The 22,366-nt window shown below is 39.0% G+C and overlaps 1 protein-coding gene across 1 annotated transcript in view; it reads right to left on the reverse strand.

Annotated features, from left to right (window-relative positions):
- The window catches only part of SYNPR (synaptoporin), a 361,119-nt gene extending 339,025 nt beyond the window's left edge, over positions 1 to 22,094 (reverse strand). The window contains exons 1-2 of the mRNA XM_003785524.2: positions 22,077 to 22,094; positions 21,896 to 21,961 (exon numbers count right to left, since the gene is read on the reverse strand). Of these exons, the coding sequence (XP_003785572.1) occupies positions 21,896 to 21,961; positions 22,077 to 22,094 (84 nt within the window). The remainder of the gene's footprint in view (positions 1 to 21,895; positions 21,962 to 22,076) is intronic.
- Between the last annotated feature and the right edge of the window lie 272 nt (positions 22,095 to 22,366).

A 22,366-nucleotide genomic window follows, 5' to 3' on the forward strand; every position in this document is an offset into this window, starting at 1 on the left:
CTCCCAAGTAGCTGGGACTACAGGCGCCCGCCACAACGCCTGGCCATTTTTTGGTTGCAGCCATCATTGTTTGGCAGGCCCGGGCTGGGGATTCGAACCCACCACCTTAGGTGTATGTGGCTGGCGCCTTAGCCGCTTGAGCCACAGGCGCTGAGCCAGGAAATTTTAATTGTTCATATGCTTCAGTCCATAATAGATATCACAAGATAGTGAATGTTTATATTTGTGTCAACTCAATAAGAGATTATAAACAATGCTTTCCATTCATTTCTTCCATATTAATCCAATTGATAAAAAAATAGCTAAAGTCTTATAATGGAGACATTTGTGGTTTTTTGTTCCATGGCTTGAGCTCCCTTTACAGTTTGACAGTAGTTATAAATATTTATCTTTTTAGGTATAAATTTTGAAAAATACCTTCTCAAAATTCACAATACTTTCTGAGAGCCCATCCTGTAGTAAGCTCTGTGCACATTTTATACCTAATGGCCACCCAAAACATTATCTAAATATTCAGATTTATTTTTCCAACTTATCACTCCAATGATACCACTAAAAATAAAATGTTTTATACACAAAACATCAAATGAATAAAAGATGGTGAAGAAAAGATTGATATTCCCTTGTTTCCAAGAATGGAGTTTAGGCTCAAAGAATGACTTGGTTAAGGTCATATGACTTAAAAGCACAGGAAGAAAGATTAAACCCTGGATTTTCAAATCTAGTCTTTTTTCACGAAATAATACTTCATTGCATATAATTTAATTACAGCCATCCACATCTTCCTTTTCCAATATTCTTTTTAAAAAATAGGGTTCCGCATTTTAAAATACAATAATATTCCTCCTATCTATGATCAGATTCTCTAGAGGCAGAGTATGAGATAGAGATTCTAGTGCGTTTGATTTATTGGGAAGTGCTCTCCAGGAAATGATGAAGAGGGAAGTGGGCTAGAGCAGGAGAAGGAGCTAAGCAAGGATATGGCTTCAGCTAGAGGCTACCTTCAGCCTAACTCCCCCATGTCCTCTATAGTGTGAATTGTACCAGAGTTGTTTCCCCCTGAGGCAAGCCTTGGTGCCCTAGTATTAGACTGTTACTGGCTCTGGGCTACCCTTGGGGCAATAAGTAGGCTACACCTGCTGTACTCTAATATGTAAGGTGGCTTCCACTCAGCCATAGACAGTTCTCCAGAGAAGGGGCTGCTTTGACTTATTGGCAGACAACATTCACAACAACTGGGAGAGCGAGAGAAGGATATGGGGAGGGGACAGAGTCTCCCATAATTATTTTATCCTTAAAGCATACAGGAAGGTTGGCACTAGGCTGGTGAATGCCAACAAAAGGCCACATTTTCTTGTAACCAAAGCATTTGAGTTAGTAGTCCCATGCTGGCACTACCTTAGTAGAGAGAGAGAGAGGATGTGTCTTCTAGAAATCATACTCATAATTCGAACATAAATGCAAAGGGGACTCTGGGTAACAAATTTTATAAAACTTCAATTGCTAAAGTATAATTTCATGGCATCTTTTGGAAGTAGGTCACACTCCCTCTTTTCTCCTCTACTTTTGTACTCTTACCAGCTCTTCTGTGAAGAGCTTTCCTGAAACTGGCAGGGAAACTTGGAACTCTTATCAAAAGCATATCCAAATCCTCTTGAGTATCAGAGTGGAAAACACATCCCAATTCTGCAATCAAGGACACTCATCATTTGCTGCTAATTTTAATACCAAGCACCTCTAATGATTAATGAATTCAACAATGCTAAGTTCAAAACATGGAAGTGCCCAATCCTGCCTCACAGGAGATAGTCTAAACTAAAAACCAGTACCCCAACATCTAAATGACTGTCACCCCCCACTGAGATACTCACTGTTGCTAGTTTCTCCATTATTGAGAAAATACTACCATCACTCTCTTGTGAGTTTGTGATCCAGCATTGATTACCAACTGCCTGGGACCTCACTTCTCATATAAACTTTGCATTTTCTCACATTTTAAAAAAGTGAATGTCAGTGAGGTAGAGATAGCAACCATTTTCTCCCCACCTATTGCATTGTCTTAAACAATACGCCCCACAAAGCAGACTAACGTCTGTATACCACACTGTCCTGTGCACCTCCCCATACCAGGTGGAGCCAGGCCACAGGCAAGGTTGAGGCAACCATTTTCCTTCTCTGGAGATGCTGAGCCAAGAGAAACAGTGTCAGATACTTGAACTCTGAGGCAGAATCAGGCTTGGGACAGATATAATTTTCCTTAAATATGAAAAAGCAGAGCAAGGTATTTACAGTAAGAAGTCAGAGAAATGGGAGAGAAGACACGCATAAGACAGGCCCCTGTAAGATGATGCTGAAAAACTCTTCCCTGATTTTCCAGCTCCCAAATCTCAACTCTCTCTCCTTCCCCATCACTTTAACTGCTTGCCTTTTGATAACAACAATTCTTTCCAATATATCCTTTTTCTTTTCCTAAGCCAGTATGAATGGGTTGCTGATTCTTTCAATCAAACGAAATAATGTTGGAGGATCAGAATGAATTCCTTTTTGAAAACACGCACATGCATGCACACGCACACACATGTGCACATATATACAAGGTCAGACAAAGCAAAGTGGAGAATGCAGCAGCTAGTTGAAGAATATCTTTTGTGCATCTGTGTCAGAGACTGGGGATTCTTTCCCCAACATCTCCTCTCTCACTTCCTTAACACCTTTTATTGGAAACTACAACTAAAAACTCTGTTTTCTTGCTTCTTTGACAAGGACCTCCAGGTGACACAATTACAGCCAGTGTGTACTCTACACTGGTCTCTGAGTCTCCTGGCGGGATGAAGACCTAGTTTCAGCACTGCTAACATTCTAGATGATGTGCTCGCTGAGCTTTACTTCCATTTCCCGCCTCATTTTCCCACTCCCTCACCAGCGTTTCCTGGAATTAGCTCCCAAATAAACTACCTTAAATCCTTCTCTCATCTCAAATCTGCTTTGGGGGAACTCAAACTAAAACAAGGGTTAATGTCCACAAGGCCACCCTTGACAAACGGGCAACAGGAGAAGAAAGATTACTGTTTCACCCTCTGTCCCCAAGGCAAAGCGATCTGAGGGACGTTGCCTAAGGCTGCTCAGGAGGCCCTGTGTGTTTGAGCAAGTCTCCCATGGGGACAACCAACTTCACTATGCTGAACCCTTATGTTGATTTTGTCTCCTTCCCCATTTCACTTCTCGGCTCCTTCATTCCTATTCCATGGGGTCACTTTCTAATAAATTACCCTCATAGATATGTTTGATTTAGCGTTTGCTTTCAGGGGAATCCTCGGTAAGATGATGCATAACTGGGACATCTGCCATCTCTAAAATTCCATTTGGAAAGGAGGGGAAGAAATGATACACATGGAATCGGATATCCCTGTTCTTGTTCATATGGCCCACCCAGAACTGTGACATGTCTTTACACTGTTGCTCTCTTTAGCCTGATTACTACTCATTCCTCTTAAATGTGCATTTGTATGCTTATGGTATGACTTTATGGCCACTCTTCAACTATTACCAGTCACCTTGCCAGTCATAGAATAAATGTCTCAACCTGATGTTTTGCTAACTAAACTTGACAAAGCTGTTTAATTTCTCTGTAGCAAGTAATATTGCTCAAATCTGTGGCTTTTAGTCTGCTTCCCAATAAAATGCATATCACTTTAAATTATTCTTAAAAATGAATATCATTGTGCGCTCTGCTTATGCCAACAAATTAATGCAAACTTTGACAGTTGTCATCTTGTTTCATATCAGGACCAAATAGAAAAGTCAACTAATTTACTTTATATTTTTATTTCAATGTTTAAAATTAATGTATATGTGTATAAAATCCATAAATATATGGAAATACATAAAATCCATAAATACATGGAAAACATTAAAGAACAGGAAAAGATTAGAAAATTCAAGGTCTAATAAATTTCTAAAAGTTGGTTTGAAAAACTCACTGCCATCAACACTGTGTGATGTGTGGAATGCTATTGTAAAAATGAATGTTTTAAGGAGCAGAGCAACTTTGCAATGAACATATTCTAGCACATAATAGTCCCTATGTAAGCAATTTGCTGAAATTTAGCACACTACCCTTGTAAACCAGAAGGACAGGGTAATGTGCTCTACTTTCACAGTCCAGTGTGGTACCTACCAGCTATGTAAACTTAAATTAATTAAAAATCAATAAAATTTAAAATTCACCTCCTCAGTCAAGTACAATATGTGGTGAGTGACTACTGTATTGGGCAGTGAAGATGTAGCACATTGCTATTACTGCAAAATATTGTGTTGGGCAGCCCTAGCCCTACTCCATAAGTAAATATTCAGAGCCATCTTCTATTACGATTCATTATTCACTGATTCTTTAAACCACAAACAACTGAACTGCACTTTTAAAGAGTAGAATTGATTCTCTGGGATTATACTGATTGATTGAGAAATTCACTTCTCAGTGCAGTACAGGAGCCGCATTACTCACTTACCCTTTATTGCTAATATGAACCACTGCCTCCATTCCCACTAAGCTTTAGGCCTAAGACACAGTCCCCATGTTTTCATGCTTCCTAGATAACTAATGGAAAACTTTTATATTTTATCTGAAGGAAGGCAAAGGAGACCTTTGTACTCACTAATTCTATCAGCTCAAAGACCAAGCTAGGGTTAATTTTTGAGCACCAAATTTCTCCTTCATCCAGCAGACCAAAAGCTCCTGAGAACCTCTGTATAAAAAGAACTGGACCAGGTCCATGGGGATGCAAAGCTAAATCCCCTGGGGTTTGGAGTGTGGGGGAGCACCAGGATGCTGTGGTACAGCAGGAACAAACTAGAGACTGGTGCATATCCAGAATTCAACCACACTTTGTTTATTCTGCAAAAGGTGGGCCTCACAATGTTTGAAAAATAGAAAATCCTTCTAGCATTAAAACTCTACAACCAAAATTAGCACCCAAATTCTTACTTTCTTTGTCGCAAGAAAAGGGGAACTATCTGGACACATTGAGGTTATGTTACCAGTGAGCAACAACTGGCCTGCATGGAAGCAGCTGCTCGTACAGGAAGAAATCCACTGATATGAGGTGCCAGCCCTCTGATCACCAATATGGCTCCTGCTTTCTGTCTCCTCATGCATTATCTTTCTGCCCCCTACAAGCCCTGGTTTGCTTTCTGGACCCAGCATTTACTGGCCAGGTGGCCTTGGGCATGTTGCCAGTTTCATCAAAGGCAAGATAACCAATATGAGAGAGGAAAATGAGTGTCTCTCAGAACAAATCCATAAAAAAAAAAAAAAAAAGATTTACAAGCTCAAGGAACTTGACCTTTTCACAAATAGATGGAGGATGGGGTGAAGGGTGGCAAAAAAATGACCGATGAACAGAAAACACAGGTAGCATCTAGTGCCACGGCTCTAAGTATTTTCCATCATTTGCCCAGGCAACTGTGGTTTTGATGTCTACACATAAAACAAGATCAATTCACATTAAATAAAAAAAATCCTTTAAATTTGTTTTATCAAGTATATTTATAAAAGTACTTGGCTTTGAACTAGAAAGAGAATTAAAGAATTTCGCTCTGCCTGCCCACACCAGAATTCACCACCTGATAAAAACAACCACTACTTTGGTTGATTTTGCCCTGACAAGTACTGGCTCTTCATACAGGAATCCAATCTGCAGGAGAAGCTCAGAATTTTTCTTCCTCTATTACTGCTAGGTTAAGTGCACAGGGTCTTTTTTGAAGCTCTGCAAAAATGGCATCAGATCTCAGCTTTGCTATTATCAACTGTGCACACTTAACCATTATACGTTTTGCCAATCCTCAGATTCCCTTCCTGAAAAGAGAGGAGGAAATGATGCATATATTTCAGTAGAGTTGTTAGAATTGAATGGCATAACAAGTAGAGAATCCTTAGCACAGGGCCTGAAGCACATTGAGTACACAATGGATGTTAACAACTGCTTTTTAATTCACAGAGAAGCCAAGGAGGCTCCAGATAGCAATATGTGAGGTGGAGAAAGAATGCGCACACAATACTATCTCAGTTAATAACAAGCGTGCTCAGGGATGTGAGCCAAGAAAGAGAACATGCCCTTGGCACCAGGCAGCTGCTGAATGTAGTTTATTTTATTAGTAGGATATTCTGCATTCAAAAGCCAGATATGCCTCAGATTTCTCCAATGGTGCAATAACACGCCATCTATTCTGACTTTCTTATCCAAAGAAGTGTTAAACTTCCAAATACCTCAGATCCATTCCCAAAGTAGGTATGGTATAAATCAGTGTACATGAGTCTCTTTTTTTTTTTTTATGAGTCTCAACCGCATATATCCACCAACTGCGATTTCAGAAAAGTACTGAATATGCACCAAGATTTGTGAGTGTTACCTAAAGCACAATAATGTTATTTGGAATAAATAAATTTGATACTTAATATAAATAAAATACAAATAAAATGGTAAATTTTGTATACCATATAAAATTTGGTATACTATATACCATATACCATATACTATAAAGTAATTTATATTATAAAAGATTTATCACAATAGTGATTACCTTTGACATTCTAAAAATTACATCTATTTTTATACATTGACACAGAGAAAGACTACTTGCATCTCTGCCCACGTCAGAGAATAGCAATCGAAATAATTTCCAAATGGTGGAGTAGGACAATGACCTAGAAAGATTAAGGCAGCAGCTTATGTAAAAGTGCACGTGAATAGCATCATGAGTTTGGCAGACTTGGCCATTGCTTTATAAATCCATTCTGTTCATTAATTCCCAAATGAAAATAAGAATAATATTTCCTAAAGAAAATAAACAATTGATGGAAAAAAGTAAAATCTCATTGCAAAATTAAAGAAATACAAATTCAATCAAGATTTCATTTCCACTATCAAATTGGAAAAACATTTAATTGGTAATTCCCACATTGATACTATTTCATTGGAAGATAATTCGGTTATTCTTTCAAATATCATTAAAATATATAACCTTTTTAGCCAATAAATCTACATCTAGAAACTGTCTAAGTTAATAATAACAGAATTACAGTAAACATTTATCTTTAAATAGTAGCTCTTTGAAGGTTTTAAAAATAATACACATTTGAAAACTAAGTTAGGGATTAGTTAAATAATCTCTGGGATAAGTGCACAGTGGAATAATATGCAGCTCTTGACATTATAGAAACATATTTTATCTACTGGCATGGAAATAGAATTCACAATACATGAAGGGGAATATAGCAAGTGACAAAACTTGTGCCCATTGTAAGGATGCAGTTATTGTGGGTGGAACTGTGTCCTCCCCAGATTTGTATGTTGAAGTTCTAACTTTTAATACTACAGAATGTGATATTATGCGGAAACAAGGTCATAGAAGATATAATTAGTGATGACTAGGTCATACTGCAATTGGGTGGACCCCTAATTCAATATAACTGGTGTCCTCATACAAAAGGGAAATTTAGACACAAACAGAGATAAAAACGCACACATGCACATACACACCTACACACACAGAATTCCATATGAAGAGGAAGGTAGGGGTTGAAGCAATGCATTATCCACAAGCCAAAGAACACCAAAGATTGCCAGTGGGCCACCAGGAGCTGGGGGAGAGGCATGGAACAGATTCTTCCACAAAATCTTAAAAGAAACCAAGTTTGCTAGCTAACACCTTGATCTCTGCCTTCTAGCCTTCAGAACTGTGACACAATAAATTTCTCTGTTTAAGCTACTTAGTTTGGGTATTTTGTTATGTAGTATAGCCCTAGCAAATTGTTACATTATTCTTTTTTTTTTTTTTCTTTTCAGTTGGCTTTACTGGAATTTTTTGTTTTAATTAAATCATCATTGTGTACATTAATACAGTCATAGGGTAAAATGTGTTGGTTTTATATACAATTTAAAATATTTTCATTAAACTGGTTAACATAGCCTTCATGGCATTTTCTTAGTTATTGTGTTAAGATATTCTACATTTAGTAAGTTTCACATGTACCCTTGTAAGATGCACTGTAGCTGTGGTCCCACCAATTACTCTCCCTCCACCCCTCCTCCTCCTCCCCTCCCCTCCCCTCTCCTCTCCTCCCTTTCCCCTTTCCCCATGTTCTTTGGCTATAACTGGGTTATAGCTTTCATATGGAAGCTATAAATTAGTTTCATAGTAGGACTGAGTACATTGGATACTTTTTCTTCCATTCTTGAGATACCTCACTGAGAAGAATATGTTCCAGCTCCATCCATGTAAACATGAAAGAGGTAAAATCTCTATCTTTCTTTAAGGCTGCATAATATTCCATGGTGTACATATACCACAATTTATTGATCCATCTGTGATACATCATTCTTGCAGGAAAAAAGGCACATGCACATAAAAATATGTACAAATATATTTTTTAAAATATTAACCCTAGTTATCTTTCAGTAGACGAATATTGGATAATTTTTACTTAGCAATTTTTGCTGATTCTTTGTGATTTAAATTATGAATATTAATTATGCATTCTTATGCATAAGAATGGCTCTAAATAGCATGCACAAAACCAAAACCATTCCCGAATACAAATACAAATTTATTTAGTATGTTTGTCAGCACAGCAGGTGCAGGAGAGGCAAAAGGTCAGACAGACCTGGCTTGAAATTCTGCTTTGGTCAATTACTTACCATTTGTATAACTTCAGGCAAGTGGCCTCTTAGTAAAGTATGACAAGAATGGAAAAGCAAATATCCAATGTACTCAATACGAATATGTAGCCAGTAGACTGTCTAATGCATGCCCAAATGGCAGAAAAACTCATTTCAATTCAAGTTGGGGGGAGGGGCTTGCGGCGATGCTCTCACTGAATGGGCACAGGGTTGGGGGGGGATTAGTACAACTTTTGTGTGGGGGACAGAACCACAGAACTCTGCCTAACAAAATCAAATATTTTGATATGGTTGCTTGTACTCTGACATTAACTGGAAATAAATTTACTTAATAAAAACAAAAAGAAAACACACAAGGCAGTGACATGGTACATACAGCCTGGCACATAGCAGGAGCTCATTCATTTATAGTCATTGTGGTGATTTACTATTTGGGGGTACTTTTCTTTCCAAGATGAAGAGGTATGTTATTTTTTTTTTTTTTTGAGACGGAGCCTCAAGCTATCCCCCTGGGTAGAGTGCCATGGCATCACAGCTCACAGCAACCTCCAACTCCTGGGCTCAAGCGAGTCTCCTGCCTCAGCCTCCCAAGCAGCCGGGACCACAGGCGCCCGCCACAATGCCCGGCCATTTCTTTGGTTGCAGCCATCATTGTTGTCTGGTGGGCCCGGGCTAGGGATTCGAACTCACCACCTTAGGTGTATGTGGCTGGCGCTTGAGCCACAGGCTTGAGCCACAGGCACCAAGCCAGAGGTATGTTATTTCCTTCAGAAAACAGCTTCTCAAATTTATGGTCACCCTACCAAAGCCATGGTCACCTTACCAAATTTTATCATCCCACTTGAATTCATTCCAGTTATGTACACCTATTCTTTATGACCTTCTCTACAAAGAACATGTGTTCATGTGTGTTTCCATGCACATGTGCACGTGAGAAAGAATATCTAGAGAAATTAAAGGTTCATGAATTTTACAATTTTTCTACTGCAATAAAACTTTTGCAGTAGAAGTATTTTGGAGGAAAAAAGAAAACTTAATATGTTTTATTGAATATTTTCTGCATGTCATTACTCTTTGTAAATATTATCTCACTTAATGAACATAACAATTTTGCCTGCTAGTCATTATTACTTCTACTCTTATAAATATGAAAGGCCCAAAGAGGTTAAGTATTAATAACATGTCCAAGGTCACATAGATTGTCACTATGGTGATGACAGTCAAAACCACATATTTTTTCTATTGTCAAATGAGAATGTAGTAAATACAGGTACAAAGAAAAAGAAAAAACTCCAAACACTAGTACTATAGGGTGACTAAAATAAACATCAATTCATTGTATATTTTTATATAACTAGAAGAGTAGATTTTTAATGTTCCCAACACAAAGACATGATAACTGTTGGAGGTGATAGATATACTAATTACTTTGATCTGAGCATTAGACATTGTATATATGTATTTATATATCATGCTGTAATCCATAAACATGTATAATTATCACATCAATTAGTTTGGGGGATTGTTTTTTGTTTTTCTGTTTGCTTTGTTTTGTTTCACAAAAAAGCAACTACCAATGTAAAATACAGGAAAGGGCCACATAATGCGTTTTAGTCAATGATGCATATATAATGGTGGTCTCATAAGATTAAAATGCTGTATTTTTGTTATACCCTTTTTATGTTTAGCTATGTTTAGACACACAAATACTTACCACTGTGTTACAACTGCCTACAGTATTCAATACGATAACATGCTGTACAAGTATGTAGCCTAGGAATCATAGGCTACACCAATAGCCTAAGTGTGTAGTAAACTAGGTTTTTCTAAGTACACTCACTCTCTGATGTTTGCACAATGACAAAATCACCTAATGATGCATTTTTCTCAGAATGTATCCTTGTCATTAAGTGACAATTAAGGGTAAACATAGCCCCTTCCCCCGAAAAGCTAGAGTTTCACACCACTATCAAGTTCACACACATTCTTGTTCTGTTGTTTGCTTGTCTGCCAACAAAGAACATGCTATTTTAAATAAATTTCAAATGCATACCCGCACACCCTGGGTGATTTTGGTGATCACATAATTAATTATGCTTTGCTTTCATTTGCGTCATAAATAGAATCAGTGAATCTGCCAACAAAAGTTCTTCCATAAACTCTCTGGTTGATGACTGTGACATGAAAATGTATCTTCTTCAAACAACTGCAGATGTATGTAGATGGACATTAAAGGTAGCACATCAGCTATTGCTCTTATGGGAAAGATTTCCCAGATATCTGAACTTTGGTATTTGTATTCAAGGACTGTCAATGTTTCCCATAAGGAGCATGGAACTTTTACACACTAAAGTTCCTATTATTTCACTACTCTGTGTTATAGATGTTTATCCCCATTTTATAGTTCAAGACATTGAGAGATAGGAGATAAAGGAATTTATACAATGTGTCTCAGTCATTAATTCATTTTTATTGCTTAAACAAGTCTTCAATGTAAGTAAAATCCCTGAGGAACCTGGGATCCCTGGAACCCGTGAACATATATGAGGTGTGTGGCTGAGCCCCAGCTCACAAGGCTCCAAAAACAGCAATTCTAAATCACGGTCATAATCCCTACTCTCCATTCTTGTTTTTCTTTTTTCTTTTTTTTTTTTTTTTTTGAGATGTAGCCTCAAGCTGTCCCCCTGGGTAGAGTGCCGTGGCACCACAGCTCACAGCAACCTCCAACTCCTGGGCTCAAGAGAGTCTCCTGCCTCCGCCTCCCAAGTAGGTGGGACCACAGGTGCCCACCACAACGCCTGGCTATTTTTTTTGGTTACAGCCATCATTGTTGTTTGGTGGGCCCAGGCTGGATTCGAACCTGCCACCTTAGGTATATGTGGCTGGCGCCTTAGCCACTTGAGTCACAGGCGCCGAGCCCCTACTCTCCATTCTTCACGCAAATCATGGGTTTGTGCTTAGTAATTTTCTAGTGTCTCTTTTACAATCTTCTACCTCCTCCATTCTTCTGGAGTCCAGCTTCTGGAAGGATCACAGAGAGAGTGCCTGCTTGTCTATCAGGGGTAGGTAAGATTTTGGGGGGAAGTCACTGTATGAAAGCACAGCCAGGAAGTGTCATGGTGGACCAGATGTGTGTGGGGGCACTTCCATGATCTTAGCCTATTTTCTGGTGTCATCCTTTCTTTTATGTTACCACTGCCAGTCTTCTCAAATCTACTGTACGCCAATTTTAGGAAGGATTCCAGTGAGAGTGCCAACTCCCTATCAGGTTTAGGCAAAACCATAACATGAAGAAGTCATTGCATGAAAGCACAGCTAGGCAGTCTCATAGTAGACCAGATGGGTATGTGAGCACTTCTTGTTAAAGCACAAAAATCTTTCAAACTAACAAATCTAAAGAATGCAGCTCACATACACATACAATGAACAGACAAAATTCATTTACTCCTCCATCATCCATGATAAAACCTGTGTGACTTAAATAACTAACAAGGCATCCAAAAGGAATTTAAATGTTCATAATCTTGCTAAATATCCAGATCCTTCTTGAATTCTAAAATAGCTTTATAGAATAGTAGAAGGGGAACTGAATTATAAATAAGAAGACAGGACTTTAAAGAGAAATTTTATATATCTAGTCTGTGCTGATTTCAATGGTGAAATCATTTAACTATAAGACCCAGGGGTAATGAGTGATCACTACTAAAGAAAGACAATACAGAAATATAATTAACAGCATAGAGTCTGGCATCTGATTGCCTGGATTCAAATCCTAGCTCTATCACATCCTAGCTGGAGGACTTTAGGTAAGTAGTTTGATCTCCGTAGGCATCAGTTTCCTCATCTATAAAAAGGGCTTATTGATTAGTCTCATAAGGTGATATAAAATTAAATGCAATACTGTGTGTATAGCACGTGGTTAAGCACTTACCTCTATGTATTGGTATTAATACTATTCAGGTATACTTTACAATCATCTTGCAATCAATATTCCCTCAATGGAGAAAGAACAAATGAAAAACAATGTAACAATGACTTTTTGTGTTAATGTGGTGTTAGAAATTTTAGGTCTACTTAATTTTATTTGTAGATATATCATCATCGTTAGCAACCTCTTCCTCATCTATAGTTAGGGAGCTTTAGTATGGACCAAACACCACTGGGGGTTTACTAACATTATCTGACTTAACATTCACAGCAACCAAAAGGTGTGACTCTTTTGATTTTCATGTGATGGCTATGGACTCTGAGGAGCAGAATAATTATGCAATCTGGTCAGTGTCCCATGGCTAGAAAGAAGAGCCAGAACTTCAGCATTGGGGTGGTCTCCAAGCCCATGCTACATCAATCTCCATGCTGCCTTCCAATTGTTTCACAGTAGCTTTGGCTCACTGACAAATTATTCCTTTCCTCTTCCTCAAACAAACAGCACCTAGCATACCAGGCAAACCAGTGACTCTTCTATGAGTAATCTCTTTCCTACCATATTAATAAATGCACAAATATAATGAATGTAGTAATTAATATAGTCTTCTAACATCAAAGACCAGAGTTAAGTACTGAAAGGTTAAGAGAATACATTTTCACTCACAAATGGCTTGTCTCAACACTAGGCAAAAACTCATCATTCCTTTCAGGAAGAGGCGTTTGACTGATGAACAAAATGATACAAACCAGTGGAGTCACTGGTGCTGATGAACCAAAAGTACACCTCTTTGGATGACATTATCAGTGAAAATCTGCCAAATTATCCCCTACAAATAGAATTCCCCCTACAGATAGATTCCCCCCTATTCTACAGATAGAATTATCCCCTACAGACAGAATTCCAAGAACTCTGATACCAAAATCTCAAAGGTGTAGCATCTTTTAAAGAAAATCATCAATGCTACTTTAATGAAAGAAGTACTGGTTCAAAAAGCCATTTAGTTTTATTCTAGCCATGTACACAACTCACTGGCCCTGCCCTAACAATGACTTGAAGGATTGTCCCTCTCTCTGATCCAGCTGAAAGAACAGTCTAGAAGGAAACATTTTTAATCTAATGACCCCTGTAATGCAGGCCACAAATGACAGGATAGGAGTGAGCATTTGACCCATGGGCAACCAATCTGTAGATTGGCTATTGACTTACCATGTGGCCTGGGGCTGATAGCTGTTTACAGACTAAAAAAAAAAAAAAAACAACAAAAAAAAAAAACTGCATCCAATCACATTCTTTCTCTTAGGACATTAAATGAGAACCATAAAAAGAATAAATGAGAAACAGAAAGGGAACACACATGAAGGGCAGAGAGAACAGTAGCTAAGACATATTAATGGGGCACTTTTGTTAATCATTACCTTGAATCTCTAGATATAAGGCTTAGGCCTTCCTTGTACTTTTATTTCCGTAAGAGTTTTCTGCCATTAGTATACTCCAGGTAGCCCTACAGCAGCCCTCTTTACTTCACAATTGAAACTTGTTGTGACTTACTCTTCCATAACCAAGCTAAACAATTGTTTCTATGGAAAGCCTTACAGTTCTTCACAATGGAGATCATGAGGGGAATTGACACCTCATCCAGTATGTTCCCTAAAATTTATTTAGTTATTCTTTATTCTCTTCCCTCCCTCCCTTCATTTACTTCAACCCATACTTAGTAAGCACCTACCACCTGGGTGTTTTGGTGAGGAATGTAAATGCCCCTGGAGTTGGCCTTACTATATGCCAAGCTCTGTGTTAGAAACTCAGAATGTTCTGATGAGAAGGACAAACACAATTCCTGCCCTCATGGAGCATTTAGTCTGATTGAGATGCTCAAATGAAGACAATTCATTAAAGAGTATGTTCTAGGAACCATCAGGAGGCTAATCTTATTTAGTAAAACTTTCCTTCTCAGTGATATATATCTTTGCTGACACTGAAGGGGGAAGAGGAATTCACAGCTAAGAAAGGTTGCATGAGAACGAGAGGAAGTGTTTTAAGCAGAGGACATGGCATATGCAAAAGTCCATCAGACTACAAGGAACCATTACCAGCCCCCCACCCCAACATCCAAAATGTGAACTATGTACAGAGCAAGAAATTGGCTTTTGGTATGATGATTAAAAGGGTGAGGGTGAATTCCCTTGTACAAAATTGGATAATTCATTACTTTCAACTGGCTGTATCATTCTTTTTTGTAGGCGCAAAAGAGGCCAAAGAAGTTGGGATGAAGGATACAGGATGGAAAGTGATTGGGAAGGACTCAGTCATACACAGAGATGAGGCTTATATACTTCACATCTCATCCCATCCTCTATCCAGTAACTCTACTGTGCTGTCAAGAGGCACTTAGGTTGGGATAATTATTTCTTATTTATTTATCAATCATCATCATTGTGATTACAATTATCATTAACTTTTGGAAGATATTTAATAGTTTGATAAGCATTTTTACATGTTCGATCTCACTTAAAATTTCCACAACTCTGGGAGGGTAGACAAGGGGTATTGTCCCCAATTTTCAAGTCAGCAAACTAGAGTTCTTCTAAGGAAGGTTAAGCTAATACAATAAACAAGAATAGATACAAATACAGCAAAAGTCAAATCTCTGCCCACACAAAATGAAGATTGTAGTTCGGTACAACTTCTACTATTTTTTTCCTACCTTCATATTTTCTTCCAATGCTATATTAAGGTCAGGAAGAGATGTGAGTCCCCTGGGGAAAAGAGAATTAAGAATAATGTCTCCCCTTGAGCAGAGTCTAAGGTTCTTCTAATGTTTCTATCTGGGAACTCCCAATGGCCAGGATTACCTGGGTATTTTAATGTGGTTAGTAAGTACTTCTAGTTGATCCTATGAAGATATTCCACTACCTGTGGATAATTCATTTGGACACATTGTGACTCTTTTGAATGTAGACAACTGACTATGGGTTATGTCTTGAGAAAAATCAGAAAAATTCTCTTTCCATCCCCCAACAAAAGAAACTCCAAAGATCATGTGCTTGTAATTCTTCCATTAGACCTTCTCCTTTAGGTTCAACACTGACCTTTCTGGAATATTCTTTGAAATGTGAATATTTCTAAGAGCAAGTACCTGGAGCGTCACTCATGCTATGGTAAAAATAACCCTAGCTGGCCAAGTGGGGTGGCTCACACCTGTAATCCTAGCACTCTGGGAGGCTGAGGCAGGTGAATTGCTTGAGCTCAGGAGTTCGAGACCAGCCTGAGCAAGAGCGAGATTCCATCTCTACTAAAAATAGAAAAGCTAGCTAGGCATTGTGGGAGGTTCCTGTAATCCCACCTACTTGGGAGGCTGAGGCAGGAGGATCACTTGAGACCAAGAGATTGAGGTTGCTGTGAGCTGTGATGCCATAGCAGTCCAAAGGCATCAAAGTGAGACTCTGTTTCAAAATAAATAAATAAATAATAACCCTGGCTGGATGAGAGCCCTCCATACTAGGGTACAGAGACAGAGGGATTCAGAATAGGTATGAGTTAGTGTGAATACACATTTACTACTTCAGAGTTTTGGCAAGATTCTAACTTGCAAGAAATTAGTCATAAGGGTCTAAATTACCCTCTGATGAATTTCCACTTTCTCTATTTTTTTTTTTGCAGTTTTTGGCCAGGGCTGGGTTTGAACCTGCCACCTCTGGCACATGGGGCCAGTGCCCTACTCCTTTGAGCTATTGGCACCACCTTCCACTTTCTCCTTTTGCATCATCATCATCATAAGCACTGGAATCAATATTATCATCATCATCTTCATAATCAATTATTGGATATTTATAGCCCAGTCACCCTGTGAGGTACTGAACTTAAATTAAGTAATCCAATCATTGTAGCAATGCTTTAAAGTGGAAACTATTATTGGCCCTACTTTATAAATGAAAAATGAAGCCTAGTGAATCAATTAACTTGCCCAAGGTAACCAAGCTAGTAAAAAATAAGATCTCTTTTTTCCCATAATTATGAGGCCAAAATCTAATTTTCTTAATAAACTCAGAAAAGCAGTAAGTGGTGAATCCATTAGCACACTCGGAGTTGTTCTTTTTATTATGTGTTTATTGACTCATATTCTAATTGCACATGATTTTTGTTACCAATTGAGAGGCTAGAAGGTTATAATTATATCCATGTTAATATAGGTTTAAATTACATCAGATCCTCAGTGGCAGATTGCTGCCATTTACCTTATAATCCCATCTTGTTTATACTTAGGAGAGGAAAATGTTGTTTGACACATGGACATTTTTTTTGATAAAAAGAGAATAAAAGATCATAAAATGAGATTAGGTCATTGGTAATCAAAGTCTTTTTCTACATATTTTAAATTAAAATATATTGTTTTTTAATTGGCACCTACTCCATCTTGGTTAATTACTAATAGAAAATACAGCCATATGTAAATAAAAACATTCCTTGGCATTTTCAGGAAAGGCAGAAAAATATACCTTGATGAGTGAGATAAGTACTGCAAAATAAGATTACATCTGATTTTAAAGTTTCATTGATGATAAGGGATAAGATAAAGCAGTGCCTACCATACTGGAGGAAGAAGAGCATAGCATTTAGGAGGGTATGGTTGGGAGTGAGACTGTTCAAAATCTTCTCTTTGTTATTTCCTAAAATTTCTCCCTTTATGAACTGGTTAATATCTTTAAGCTTCATGGTGAAATGTGAATGTTACACAAAGTCACACAAGTTCAACACAATGATATAAGGGAATTACTATAATATAGTGATTTACATGAAGCTTGCATGATGAAGGTAGCTATTACTACTACTCTTACAGATTTATGGTGACTATGTTATATCACATCATTTTATGTACACCTATAATGACATGCTTCTCTTTGTGGTTATCTATGCCATGAATTGTAAATGCTATTAATGTCAAGAAAGCAGTATGATATTTTCTTGAAAAACATGACTTAGAATTTAAATTCAGGAATGAGGATTATATAAATGCTACTGCCTTCGTTTAAAGCAAGTATACCAGTACACTGTCACTGTATTGGAAGATTATATAAGCCATGTAAATATAATTTGTGGGAGTTCAAGTCTTTTCAATGACCTTACACTGACGTGAATGTGGTCCAGAACAGTATGGATGTGTGGGGTACTTTACTTTCCATTTCAGATAAATCCTCAGGTGCTAATCCAGAGCACTGTAAAGAGGAGGGAGATGAAAGAATGTGCTGATATAATTTTTGAACAGAAAAGACAATAAGGAGACCAAGGCCTACTGACAAAGTCAGGAAGTAGTAAAATAAGGATGATTAATGGAAGACAGGACTATATCAACTTAGTGCTTCAGAGTAAATTATATATGTATTTATGTATACATTTACTGCTTTCAAATAATGACTAAAGAGTTTTGCTAGACCTATTTTATCAACAGAGAATAAATGAAACAGATCACCAGAGTCAGTGCTATGTCTCAATTTTCATTTTGATCCAAAGTTAGTGAAAAGTCCCCTGACCTCATTTAAGTGGAGATTAAGGATATGGGAGTTTTGCCTGAAAGTCTTTGAAATTGGCTAAAGCTTTTCCCTCAAGGCTTGACTTTTATAGGTTATTAAGACTTTAAATCTACTGTATCCATGAACCCTTCCTAAGGAAAGAACACATAAGTAGAGTGCATTTGTCCCCTAGGCTAAAAATCCCAAAGTGGAGCATGACTATAGAGGTAATACCAGTTCATATGGTCAGTCCATAAGAAAGAACTTAAAATGTGAGTTATTTTTAAGAATTACTCATATTCATGCACAATTGTAGACAAATGATACGCTTATGATTTGTCCTGCATACCACAGCTTTCCTTCAGCCTCCCCTATTTTCTGCCTACTGCACCTCAAATTACATCCTTTTGAAAAAAATCAATTTTAATAGGTCAGTGTTACATATCTGTACTTTATGCACATACAAATTACACACACACACAAAATTGTAATTTCATTTCTTATTTTTGCAAAAACAGTATCAAAGTCTATGCATTACTTTGATATTTGATTAAATTACCTAGGTGTCAATCAAAAGAATATTTCTTTTTGTATTTGAAAATGTTATCAAATTCAAAGAATAAAACTCATGTTTTCTCATTTAATAATTTTTTTCCAACACAATGACACATATTGACTTCTGGGTCAACACATAGTAACTTAATTCATTCTTTCTAATGGTTGTATAATATTTCGTAACATCCATGAATCTTATTTTAGTTATTTTTCTATAATGGATTTACTAGTTATTTCCAGTGTTTTCCACTACAAAAGATGTTGCAATAAATATCCTTTAACATATTGAAATGGTCTGATTGTTTATGTCCCCCCCCATTCTAAATGTACATGTTGAAACCTAATCCCCAAAGTGTTAGTGTTAAGAAGTGAGGCCTTTGGAATGTGATTAATTCATAAGTGTGGAGCTCTTGTGAATGGTATTAGTGCCCTTATGAAGTACTGAAGAGACCAGAGTTCTTCCCTTCTGCCATGGGAAGGCACCATCTATGAACCAGAAAATGGGCCCTCACCGGACATTAAATCTGAGGGCACCTTGATCTTGAACTTCTCAGACCCAGAACTTAAAAACAGAAAAATAAATTGCTGTTGTTTATAAGCTACCCAGTTTATTGTATTTTGTTATTGTAACCTAAACAGACTAAGATCCATACCCACATATCTTTACATGCACTTATATTTCTGCAGCACAAATGCTGGGGTAGGGGAAAGGATGCTCCTTTAAGACCTTAGAGATGACCAACTTTAAGGCTGCTCTCCATTGCTTTGTAAAACTTACTCAGAAAGAGGAGAAGCTGGGATACTTTAAGTAATCTTTTATTACTGATTTCCAATTTTTGCTGATCACTTACTGTTTAATGTGTACTATGAAAGGAATGGAGAGACAAACAGAACACATTTTCTGCTGTCTAAGAGATCACATACCCTCTGATTGCTAACATCTCCTACAGAAAGATACCTCAGCGTGGCTGCTCACGCCACCATATGCACACAAATTGTGTTTTCTTTGCTTGTGTCCGCAACTTCAAACTTTCTCAGCAACTAATTTTCTCTCTGTGTTTCTCTCCCCTCCCATGTCTCTAACTCAGCTCTTTTAAAATGTAGACTGGTTGACTTATCTGACTTCTTAAGTGTGCTCTGTCCACTACATAAAAGAGAATCTAATTACGGACTTATGAGCAAAAAGCCATTCCTCCTTAGAGCCTTAGACTTGTACAAGAGAGTGAAGGATCACAAATATTTTAAATGCAGTAACTTTTATTCTCTCTCTCACACACACACCCATACCCCAAGTAAAAACAACCACTATGCAATGCAGTTATAAAGCAGTGTGATAGATTCTCATGACGAGTGAATAAATAAAATAATGGAAGCTCAAAGAATGAGGTGAACCATTGAGTTTGGGATAGAGAAAAGGTGAAGAGGTAAATGAGAAAATTTTCATAGGGGCAGTAACATTTGAGTTGAGGTAAAAGACAAACATTTTCTCTAGGTTTGGGGTGTGAGGGCATTTCATATAGTGTGAACAGAAACAGCGCTAAGGCATTGATGTAAACAGTGCTTTTGAATTTTGGAAGCAGCTTAGAGTGGTGGCTGTCCAACTGTAATGTGCATAAGAATTACACAGGGAGCTTGTTTAACATGCAGATTCATGGACACCTATCTTCCCAGTATTCTGTCTAGGAGTCTAGTTTAAACAAGTTCATCCAGATTGATGATGGTTTGAAATACACCAGTAGAGGCTGTATAGGGAAGCTTTGTACCGAGTAGTGTCACAATACCATGTTGCAGCAGTATTGGAGAGAACATAAGCTAATATTTCAGATAAGTGACAGTGTGACAAGAAGGGATTATGTCAGAAAATGATGTCAGGTCTTTGAATTTTGTTTTCAAAAAGAGAATGGCTTGATAAGTGGAGATAATGTTTTATCCAAAAAGCTACTCTTTCACAGGAATTATTCATTGAGTGGCTGAAAATGAATGTGGGCAGAAGGTTGAGAAAGCTAACTGGAAAAGTTTCTGGGACTGTGAGTACGGCTTGCTCTGTTTAATTTGGCTATAAGGAAAACAGTTTCTGAATAGCCAGCTCAGAACCACTAGTTCAGGCCTTCCAAAAGCTGTCTTAATTATGTCAATTTGGTATATTCATGCATTTTTATTCAGGTCTGCAAAAAAGGCAAATGTAATTATCTCATAGACTATCCATGTAAACACCACAGTTACACAGCAGAAGCCAGATACAAGCCCTCGAAGCAAAGATCTGGGAACACAGAACAGGCTCTTACATAATTTCCCAGCCACTCAGTGTTAGGGCTTGTGATTAATGCTACATGACGGGCTTTGAACTTTCTGTTCAGATAGGTTCGTTTGCCTTTTTGAGCTCCTAGCAAAAAGAAACGTGTGACCTGCAGATTTCACTCTGCATAACCATCATCCAGCCAACAACACTGACATTGTTCTGTGGCAGCATAACTAACCGTTTCTGTGCCTCGCTTCGCTGTCCACAAATTGCCATGGGACCATCAGGGTGTTTTTTTGTTTTGTTTTGTTTTGAGCGACAAAGCAGAGGAGGAATATAACTTCCTAAATCCCAGTCGCTGAAGAAAGTCGCTATACCAAAAGACTGGTAGGTTCTTTCAGGATAAATCATTAGCACTCTCGAGGAGTGGCTAGAGGAGGGAAACTGGAATAGGGAAGGAGAGCGTTCTGCTCTCTATCCAGCACCTTTACCAGCCTCCCAGCATCTCTCCCGCCCTGGAGCTCCCGCGGAGCAGTTGACCACGGCGCTCCCAGTATCCCAGTCTGGACGTGGAGCTGTCCCTGTTCTAACCAACTTTCTGAGCTTGGCCAAGTCTTCTCACCTCAGCCTTGGGTTCCTCCACTCATCTCTTACCCTGCCAAAGTCCAGGTGAGTGGCCAGAGCCCAGCGGTAGCTCTTCTATCTGCTCCCTCCCCATGTCCCGGGGAGGAGGCTTCTTTCCACAGCCCCTGCACGTCTGCAAGCGGGGAGCTGAGATGGCACTCGGTCTAAGCGCCTGCAAAAATTCATCCACACTCCTGCCTCCAAGCAGGGTCCCTGGATCCTGTCCTTACCCCCCCGGAATGGCACGATGGGAGTGGGGAGGATCTCAGTACAGAGCTGTGAGCAGACTCAAGCGGAGAGCCCCGACCTCTGCTCACCTGGCGTCCTTAGTCTCGGCGCCAGTCCCCGCACACGCGCTACTCACCAGTTCCAGGGCTCGCAGGAAGGCGAGGGGCTCCTTCAGCGCCCGGAAGGTGCCCGCGGAGGCCAGCTTTGGAGGAGCGAGGCAAGAGAGAAAAAGCAAAAGCGTGAGAAGGGGCCGAGGGTGCCTCTCCAGAGCCGCGGGGTGCCCCCGGAGCCAGCCGCCCTGCCCAGGTCCGGCTTACCTGACTCACAGGGTCCATAGCTCGCCCTCGCTGGGTCTTCCCACCTACTGGATCCCTACGAAAATGAAGTTCAATTGACACCACGTTCAGGCTCAGAGAAGCCCCTTCGGGAGCAGAGAGAGCCCAGAGATGTCAGGCGAGGGCAGGGGCCGGCGAGCCGCGTGCCCTGCGCCCGCTCGTAACGCCGGGCTGCGCGCTGCGGGAACCCAGCGCCAGAGAGGGCGAGCCCACCAGGCGAGGGGCGCGGAGCGACCAGCTGGGCTAGGGTAGAGACAGCGCGGAGGGAGAGA

Source organism: Otolemur garnettii, unplaced genomic scaffold (genome assembly GCF_000181295.1).
Source record: "Otolemur garnettii isolate 467f Iridium unplaced genomic scaffold, OtoGar3 scaffold00015, whole genome shotgun sequence".
NCBI lineage: Eukaryota > Metazoa > Chordata > Mammalia > Primates > Galagidae > Otolemur > Otolemur garnettii.